Source organism: Salarias fasciatus, chromosome 20 (genome assembly GCF_902148845.1).
Source record: "Salarias fasciatus chromosome 20, fSalaFa1.1, whole genome shotgun sequence".
Lineage (NCBI taxonomy): Eukaryota > Metazoa > Chordata > Actinopteri > Blenniiformes > Blenniidae > Salarias > Salarias fasciatus.
This window is the reverse complement of record NC_043764.1, coordinates 11,800,613-11,810,451: the sequence shown is the minus strand read 5'-3', so window position 1 is coordinate 11,810,451 and position 9,839 is coordinate 11,800,613. Positions and strand designations below refer to the sequence as shown.

Genomic DNA, 9,839 nt, shown 5'->3' with positions numbered 1-9,839 from the left:
ACAACATGACGAATTGCTCAGAAGGTGCTGCAGATGTTGGGTACACTCTACCACCCTGCACTTTAATCACCATTTCTGTCATGATGAAGGGAACAGCTATATGAGCTGCACTGTCCCTGGGACAAGTGCACCAACTTTATAAGATGTAAACATACCAGCATGTTCCGGAAATACGTCAGGAGGAAATGGAGCTGAGCGACCACCAAGCCAATGAGCTGAGGGATGGATGACTTAATGCATCTGATTCAGAGACATGAAAACTTGGTGAGCTGCCTGCTGCGGTATGGAAACACATGGACGGCCGAGTTAGGTTAACTCTAACCCTAGCTGAGGAGGAGAGAGAGGGATGGAAGACAAGAACAGAACAACTCAAGCCATCCAGATAAGGCAGGATTAGAGGATCATAAAACAGCCTCCACAAGACAGGGACAAGAAGATAAAAAAAAAAAAAAACAGCCTCAGGAAAAAGCCAGACAAAAGGGAGCACCAAAATGAGTACATTTCCACTCTGAAGGACCATGCGAGGGGGAAAATCTAGGAAAAAAAAAATTACAAAAAAATTCCGTGGGGGTGGGGGTGCGGGGGCTTTAGCCAGATCAGCTGACCTCAAACACTTTAAACACTAAAGATGAGCAGATACACAGAACAGCAGCAATCCAAAAATGTTTGAAACTGAGGAAAGAGAGAAAGAGAAAGAAGCATGAGCACAAAAATGTACATAAAACGACATACAAAAAACATTGAATAAAATGAACACAAAAGGACATAAAATCGACTTCCAGGTGATAGAAAGTAACTCAAAACGGAACACAGTCAGAGAAAGATACAAAATGATGACAGACTAGAATAAGAAGGAAAACAATTGAAGGATTTCAGTTATCCTGAGGGTCTAGCGGCCTTCTCGTGTGCTCGGGGACTTTTCGTCTCAGTCTGGCCAATATTTGAGAGCATTCTGTGCTCATGAGCAGGTTGTCTGAGGAGCAGCGCGTATCCACAAGTTCTGACCTTGGCTCCATCGTGTGTTGAGTAAAGCCGAATTGCTGAAGGCTTTAAAGCCCCTCAGCTCCACGGAGCGATGGGGGAGACAGAGACGGGATACTGAGGGGTGAGAGCAGGGTCAGGGGTGGAAGAGCTGGGACTGAAAACAAAGGAAGCTTCCCTGCAGGAAGTGACTTTCACTGAGTCAGCTCAACAGATATCAGACATTCACGGAAATCCCGATCATCACCGCCAAGTATCTGGAGGATCGGGAGCCGGGTCGGCCAGAGGGTCAGAGTGATCGTACCATCGCTGACGTCTTCAGAAAAATAGATTACTGAGGCCAAAGCCGTGAACGAAAAAGTCAGTCGATATGGATTGTGCAATATTTTGAGCTTTGAAATAGCCTGCAGGTGTTCATGTGAGTCTCTGTCTGCTGGGATCTTTTATGACGTCTTCCATCACTGTGTGTATTTTTTTTTTTAATAAACTGTGTTTTAAAGCATTAAACTGACCAAAAATCACTATTAAGTTGTACTTATTGTCTTCAAATTGAGTTTTGAATACAGAAAAGCATATTCCTGCAGCAAAATATGACCTCCTTTACAGTGTGACTGTGTGGTTATGTATTTTATGACTGTCATCAGTTTGTGAAAAACAGGAAGAAATTTAAATATACTTATGACTTAAATATGATCAAAAACAGTATGAAGAGTGAAAACAGGAGAGTTTTCTGGACTGCAGAAGTTTTGACCTGCTTGTACCCAGCAGCGATCAAAAAGAGGAGGTTTTTTTTTTTAAAGTTAAATGATGGCTCCCTCCCCCAGGGTACAACCGTGCAAACTCCAGAAACAGCAGAGCCTTCAGCTGAACCTGATGCTGGAGTGACAGAGCGAAACACTGCAGCACCCGACTGCTGTTTGACACTCACAAGTCACAAGAGCACAAGTCTTAGAAAAACAGTCTAACGCCATCTGATGCGCCCATTTTTTTTTTATTTTTTCAAATAAATTTCTACTGTGAAAACAAAAATGATGAACCAAAAGCAGCAATTTTTTATTTACAACAAGCTCAAAAATTAAAAAAAAAAAGCACAGAAAAACAGATTTTTTTTTTATCTTTAAAAAAGTAGGTTCAAAACTTGACAGACTTGATCACTGTGAGACTGTGCGGACTCTGCTGCCCCCTGGTGGACACTCCCGGCAGAGCAGCTTGTTGTGGATGCTTCAGGCTGAACGTTTCCTCCGTTTCCTTGTCGTTATCTCTGTGACACACACACACACACACACACACACACACACACACACACACACACACACACACACACACACACACACACACACACACACACACACACACACACACACACACACACACTCTCTTTACATGCTCTCGAGTAGAAATGTGCCATGAAAAGTGACCTCTGATGACTTACTGGACGAACTGGCAGCTTCAGACGTCGCTGCAGGCCTCGATGCTCGGATCAGATATTTAGGCACATGCTGAAAAGGAAGGACAATATTCCCGATGAGCTTGGTGGTACTTGAGGGCATTTTGATTTTTGATGTTACATTAATACCCTTGTGGTAAGTATTTGTCCTCATGTAGCCCAGTGGTCGGTAATGGGATTTCAATCTGCACCTCTCCAACCTCCACTGCGCCCTCTTAATATCCTCGCTCACTAAACAAAAATGCAGTGTGTAGCGGTTAGCACTCATGCCTCACAGGGAGAGAATCTCTGGTTGGACTCCAGGCTTTGGAGGCCTTGAAGTGTTGACTCTAAATTTCCTGCAGTGTGCATGTGAGTGTGTTTGCTCTGGGATAGACTAGTGACCTGCCTTTCCCCCAGTCAGAGAACATGAAACCATGACCGAACACCTGGTGGCGCCAATGCACAATCTTCTGCAGTGATGAGCTGCTGTTCCACTGCAGCTGGTCTTGCTTCCATTTCTTAAAATATTGTGTTTGTTGCTTTAAAGGTGCTGTAGGCAGGATTCCGCATCTCCGCAATCTTGCAAGATGGCGATTTGACCCATCTAAGATGACGATTTGAAACCCAGCACAGCCAATCCTGTCCTGTTTTCTCTGACATCACGCCCTTACGCAAGTTAAGCCCCTCCCACAAGAACGTGCGACGAACGCCCCTCGACCAATCACGGTTAGAGACTCATGGGCTCTTCTGATTGGTCAAAGATACCTGGAGCGGTGGAGATTCCTTTTCAGCTCAGAACAGAGACAGACAGAAACGCTGCGCCCTCGCGGTAGTGCAATTATGCTACACTCCTAAAGGATTATCAATGGATACTCTAACATTTAATCCAAAGAAAACACAGAAAAATTAGCATTGACTAGCAAAATCCTGCCTACAGCACCTTTAAGTGATCTTTTTGTTGAATTCAGTGCATCTTTTAGCCTCCGTCTCGTTTCTCGTTCCAGTCAAAAGAGGCACCCAGAGCTGTGAAGGAGCCAGTGCGAGGCTATCAGACCTCCTGATCTCTGCTTCAGCAGCGAGTGAAGCCACCAGCGTCTGCAGCGGCGGCGCTTACCCTCTCAGAAAGAGAGGTTGGCGAGGCCAAGATGCTCTCTTCAGACAGCGACCGCAGACAGCTGCTCCCCCGTCGCCGACAGGCTCACTGCACACGTCTCAAGCAACTTCAGCAACCCAGAGGAAACTTCAGTTTGCAAGAAGCATCGAGCAAAGCAGGCGGCGTGGTTAAAAAGCCACAGGGCGGATTGTACAGTGTCTGGATGGCACCATCAGTGAAATCAAAGAGACTTTTCTCTTCTGGCTCTGATCACTGCACAAACATATTTCCTTTGCTCTACCTTCACTCGCAGCAGTGAAGATCATCAGTCTGCAACCTTTATATATATTAAATATTGAATTTTGTGATGCATTGCACTGAAAGCACTAAGTTCAATCAAGTCTTTGTGCATGTGCATTTCCTGAGAGGTTAAAATGGGACCGCTCCAGAGGTGAGGATGTCAAAACAATCAGTGTGGAACTGACCCAGTGGGCCCGCGGCCGACTCGGACGCGGACTCCTCTCGGCTCGGCTCTGAATCCTGGCACTGTGACGTCGCTCGGTGGAGCCGATCGGCCGGGTCACCGTCGAAGGCCGAAGGCGACTGCTGGTAGACGCAGCCTCCTCCACCTCAGCGAGGAGGTCAGTCAACTCTCCATCACTGATTTCCTCCTCCAGCACGGCGTCCTCTGCACAGGGACACAGGGCCTCCTCATTAATATCATTCATTCTCCACTTACACAATCTAAACAAGCCTTTAAAGCAGATAAAGGATCTCAGGTTTGCTCCTGCATGTTGCTGAAAGGGTTTTCATGAAGGCTTTAGTGATTTCCACCCACACAGCAAGATACACTCCTATGATTTACCTCCAGTTTTAATGAATTTCTTTTTGAATTTACCTTATTTAAATTTATTTTTGCTTATTTTTACCCATGTTTGTGATTCAAGTGGATGCAAACTGTTTGATCAACCTGTCGATTACTTTTACATCTCGTTGATAAATTATGGCAAACTAATTTATACAGTTGGTTTCATAACTACGTATCAGTCCGACTCACGGCCTAAATAGTAACTATGGAACGTAGAACACAAAAAAACCTGTTTGTTGAAGGACGATCACGCAGTCGGGACAGATCCAATCCCCCTCAGGACCTGCGCTTAGTGACGGCGTCAGGCAGTTCATGTGGTAACTGGAAGCAGAGGAGCACACAGTAAACTGCCCATAGTCTAGGTTAATTTATAGAAGAGGCATAAATAAATCACTGGTTTCAGTCAAATCCTTTTCTTGGACAGTTAAAGTGAACATTATGCCTTCATTCATTCTCAGCTCCAATAATGGTGTCTGCATAAAACAGAAGTGTGCACAGGGTCATACCCTGAGTCACAGTGCAGGCAGACCAGCAGGTGGTGCGTCCGGTCGCTGCGGCCACACTCCTCACAGACAACAGGACTGCTGCCCTCCTCTTCATCACCTTCATTTTTCTTCGGCCTCACTTTAATCTGTACCAGGACAGACACTTTTGTCATCATCACTGTTGTGAAAACAGACTGTATTGTTGCAGAAAACCTTCTTTGACAAACCTTTTTCTGGATTTGTCCTCCAGGACTCTGCCTCTGGTGGATGATGGTAAAACTGGTGCGATCCACTGGACACGTGTTGGCTGTCTGAGATTCAAAACAAAGCAGGTCCCAGTTTCAGAAAGCATTTAAAAGCATTTGGGGTGTGATTCACTATTTGCCTTATCAGACACAAGTCTTGAATTAACCTTTATTAGATGATTACTCAGCTTCCATTAGATTGTCACGTTCAGTATTTAATTTAACTTTGACATTTGACTTATTGGTTTGCATGTTCTCCCTGTGCTTGGATCTGCTTTCTCTGAATAATCTGGCCTGCCCAGACAATCCAAGAGATTTTTGGATAAAGAACAGTTAATTGCAACTGGATGACTAAGAGAAAATAATCTTCAGTTTCTTTTTGTTTGGAGTTAGAGTTGATATTGTAAGGATTGTACCAGATTAATAATTTATGAGCTTCCCTCACGGACAGGCAAAGTGGAACTGATTTATTTTCTGGGCTGATTTGTGAATACACATTGTTAGAAAAAAAAAGGTAAAATAAAAGAGATCATTATTTAAAACATATGCACAACCTACACTAAAAGTTACTGAAAAGTAAATATCAATACAACTGAAAGATGATGAAGTTGGGGGCAGACCTGGGACCACAGGAGGATACAGTGAAGACAGAAGACATGCTGGCAGCTGTCCAGAGAAGCCACAGTCTGCTGCTCAAAGGGGCTCAGGCAGATGTAGCATTTGTCCACATCTGACACCGAATCTGCATTTTCATCATCAGCCCCCCGAAATACAAGGGACTCGGCCATATTAAAAATATAATTTACATTACATGAGTGATGAATCCATCTGTGACACTTCTATTATGAAACAAAGTGAACAGTGACGACCGACAGAAAGCCCGAGGTGGTTAGCTTTACCCGGCTAACGGGACGTCTGACGAGTCTGGAGGAGCAACTTTAAATAAAATCTAGCTACTTTGATACTTTTTAGCAAGATGGTGTTACAGCGTAGAAAAAGTTTCAGGTTTTATATTCATTCGTTTGGAGAAATAGCATAAACCGAGCTGCTACAGAGTTCCGTGATACTGATGTAAACATCCGGTCCCGAAGCTTCAAAACAAAAGCATGTACTTCCTGTTGGTGCTGAGGTACGTATCAACACAGGTATAAATTACTTGCTAAATAAATGAGTGTTCTACAACACATGACTAACCTGAAATGCTTTATAACTTAAAGATCACAAAATGGGTTTTCATTAGTTTAACAGGCGTTAAATATTTGGCCACATGGATCTGGAAACGGTATAGATCATATTAGTGTGAGTTGTCATTGATTTTCATATTCAAACTGTTTGAATATGAATTAGAATTGTGGCAGTGACTTCCTTTGATTGATTTTAAAAGCACAGTAGATGATGGTGTTTCTTGCATTTGATAAAGCAAACAAAAAACCTCCTCGATATATATATATATATATATACACACACACACACACACACACACACACACACACACATACATATACACATATATATATATAGGAGTTATATATATATATATATATATATATATATATATCCTCGAATATAGTGTTAAAAATGCTTTAGTAAATGATGTGGAATAATACTGTTTTCAAAGTTCAGTGCAGCGTCAACACCTTGACTCGTCATCTTTGGCTCTGATTCACCAAAAATTCCACAACAGTAAATGTAGTAAGTAAGAATGAAAAAGTTCTGAAATCAACACACACAACACAAATACATATATTGTATTTTTTTTTTTTTTTTTTTTTTACATAAATCGAGATACAGCGGAGTGACCTCAGGAAAATCCTTCAGGTCAGACGTCCTCAAAGTATGGACGAGTGCAAAACATTCTTAGAGAAAAGCAGTGGTCCAGATTACACCCTGAGTGCTGAGCAGGTCTAATCAGAAGCTTTTGTTCGCGAAGGAGTCTCAAACAGTTATTAAATCCAAGGCCACTTTATTTGTGTCATTTCAGCAACAAGGCAATAAAAAGTGCTTTAAGATAACAAACATAAAAGAATGATTAAAAACAAAAACAGGAATGAAACTGAACAAAAAGTAAATGCAATAGAAGAGTTAAAGAAACACAGCACCAGAATGAACGCACAGTAAACTTTAGTTTTTGAACCCAGTGTTGAGCGCTCCTGCACTTTTTGTGGTAATTCGTTCTAAATATTTGTTGTATAAAAACTAAAATCAGCTTCTAGCTGTTTGTTTCTGACTCTGGGAACTGAAAGCAGGTTTTGATCCAAATACCTCAGAGTTCCTAATGTGATCTGGGTCAGAATGCAGGATATCAGGTGAAAATGATACCTGCAATGCAACTGAAGAGGTATATATGAAGTTATTGTCTTTGTGTTTTTATGACTTGTTCATCTAAAAAGCTGCTCTTTCTCTTTCTTTCATTTTTTTCCGCACCACAAAGGCTTCTGCAGTTTCTACCAGCAGTGTTTCAGACGTTGAACAGTTTGTTGGTAAATGAATGGGAACGTCCAAAGAGTTGCCACCTCATCAACTGATAATGAAATATATAAACAGTGATGTTTACAACATTTCGAGTCTGTGTGTGTGTTGTCTTTCTCCTCATCTCACTGTAATTGTATAAACGTCTCGTCTCCTGGTGACCATTCCCCATATCCACGTCGTCTTCACTTTCTTCCAGTCGCAGTGGCTGGTGGTGACGAAGTACAGCACGGGGTCCAGACACGTGTTGAGGACGACGAGGGCCATGGTCACCCGCCGGGCGACGTGGATGGCGTTGGCGGCGGACGAGCAGTCCTGGATGACGTCCTTCCGCCGGAGGACTTGCAGCAGGTAGACGACGTGGTTGGGCAGGAAGCAGAGCACCGTGATGGCCAGGATGGTGTAGATGACCCTCACGGCCTTCTGGGCCGCTCTGGTCCGGATCATGGCGATGCGGCGCGCCGCCAGCGGGTAGCACACCAGGATGATGACGGACGGCAGCAGGGAGCAGAAGAACAGGCCCATGATGCTGTACTGGCCCAGACGCTTCTTCCACTCCTTCTTGGCAAAGTTCTCGAAGCACCTGCGGCGGCCGTGCCTGTCCACTTCCGTTTCCAGGGGCCCCATGAGGATAAAGACCAGGATGGCGACGGCGGCCGTGCACCAGAGCGCCGCCGACACGAGCAGGGAGCACCAGGGGCTCCTGAGCCTCAGGTAGGTGTGCGGGTGCACCGTGGCCATGTAGCGGTCCACGCAGATGCAGGTCATGAAGCAGATGCTCAGGTAGATGTTGGCGAAGAACAGGATCCCCGTGACGCTGCACGTGACGCCGGCGAACACCCAGTCGTTCCCGTTGAGGTGGTAGTGGATCCGGAAGGGCAGGACGCAGAGGATGATGACGTCGGCCAGCGCCAGGTTCCGGATGTAGACGCTGAACGCCGTGCGGGGCGTGATCCTGAAGGTGAAGACGTAGAGGGCGGCCAGGTTCCCCGGCAGGCCCACCAGCAGGGCGACGACGTAGACGGTGGGGAAGAAGTAGTACTGGTACTCTTCTGACGGGTCGCTGCAGTTGCCGTGTGTCACGTTCATCCTGGAAGACTGCGAATCAGAGAACGCGTGGGTTTGAGTCTCAGCGGAGGACGGCTGTAGGAAGAGATATGTTTCCATTTCACGCTTTTTCCACAAACCTGAACTTGACTGTTTGATGCCTGTAACAGTTGATTTCTTTCGGTTTTAAAATCTTCGTAATGCGCTCCAATAAACGTATTTTGTGGAGATCAGAGCTTTTTCCTTTGTGCTGGCTAAAACTACTTAAAAAGTGATGTGAAAGAAGGAAGAGACTCTTAACAGAAACCTAAAAGCATTTTTTTTGTCAGTACATTTCATCTTACTTCTACAGTTTTTATTGATTGAAATTCCATTCACATTGTTATGCTTTACATATTTATTCAGCAATTTATTTCTTCATTGTCTGAGCAAAAATAACTCACCGGGTTGCTTGCGGATCCCCCTTGGTTTGATCCTGTTAGCGAAACGCTCCACAGCACGATGAAAACACGCGATGAAGTTGTGTTTGCCGTGCCGCTCCTCTCAGACTGAAGCTGAAACAAACCATGCTGCTCTCTGCTTCACCATCATTGTTTCCTGTTTGTGCGTGCAGGTGTGTGTGTGTGTGTGTGTGTGTGTGTGTGAGTGAGTGGCAGGAAACCAAAGCGTGAATGTACCTCCTACTCACGGCCGTCTATAGAGTATATCATTCCAGTAATTAACCGGATTGCTGACAAATTCTGTTCAAATACACAAACATAAGACATCAAGAGAAAATAAACAGAAATAGACAAACACAACTCTGTTGACAGGGGTGGAAGTAAATTACTGTAGTTATAGAATGCTTGGGGTGTTGCACTTTAATGTGTAACCTTTCAAGTTTCCTCATATTTATAAAATGATTCAATTCATGTAAACTTCATAGTGCACCGACAAATACAAATCAAAATTCCGTACACCTCTGAAGGTGAGGCTGAGGGGTTCTGTGTTCTGATTCCATCAGAATCAGATTTACTGATATTTTCCTCCAGCAGAGAAAACGACTCGCCGTTTGATCAGCAGCAGTGAAAGGGGTGACTGTTTTCGGCATTTGTGGCGGTGGGGTGTGGTGAGAGCTCGGCGGTGGAGGGCAGGTCGTGACGCAGACCTCAGGGAAGCCGCTGGAGAGAGGGTGAACACCTGTGACCAGCAATCAGTGTTTTGTGTGTAATTGCAAAAAATT

The 9,839-nt window shown here is 44.4% G+C and overlaps 2 protein-coding genes across 4 annotated transcripts; both read right to left on the bottom strand.

The window, feature by feature from the left end:
• Window positions 1-2,073: 2,073 nt before the first annotated feature.
• On the bottom strand, window positions 2,074-6,177 carry LOC115408390 (PHD and RING finger domain-containing protein 1-like). Its single transcript, XM_030119116.1, has 7 exons — window positions 5,722-6,177; window positions 5,084-5,167; window positions 4,878-5,002; window positions 4,601-4,692; window positions 3,989-4,191; window positions 2,414-2,480; window positions 2,074-2,242 (listed from the first exon to the last, which is right to left on the bottom strand). The coding sequence occupies exons 1-7, from the start codon at window positions 5,887-5,889 to the stop codon at window positions 2,205-2,207; spliced, it is 777 nt and encodes a 258-aa protein (XP_029974976.1). The 5' UTR covers window positions 5,890-6,177; the 3' UTR covers window positions 2,074-2,204.
• An 824-nt stretch (window positions 6,178-7,001) lies between these two features.
• On the bottom strand, window positions 7,002-9,202 carry LOC115408358 (lysophosphatidic acid receptor 6). Of its 3 annotated transcripts, none has more exons than XM_030119070.1 (2): window positions 9,061-9,202; window positions 7,002-8,713 (listed from the first exon to the last, which is right to left on the bottom strand). In XM_030119070.1, exon 2 carries the CDS (start codon window positions 8,657-8,659, stop codon window positions 7,691-7,693), a length of 969 nt encoding a protein of 322 aa, XP_029974930.1. In that variant the 5' UTR covers window positions 8,660-8,713; window positions 9,061-9,202; the 3' UTR covers window positions 7,002-7,690. The 3 variants fall into 3 exon arrangements, with proteins under 3 accessions (XP_029974930.1, XP_029974929.1, XP_029974931.1); XM_030119069.1 differs by having other exon boundaries at window positions 7,002-8,668; XM_030119071.1 differs by lacking the exon at window positions 9,061-9,202 and adding an exon at window positions 8,758-9,040 and having other exon boundaries at window positions 7,002-8,668.
• Between the last annotated feature and the right edge of the window lie 637 nt (window positions 9,203-9,839).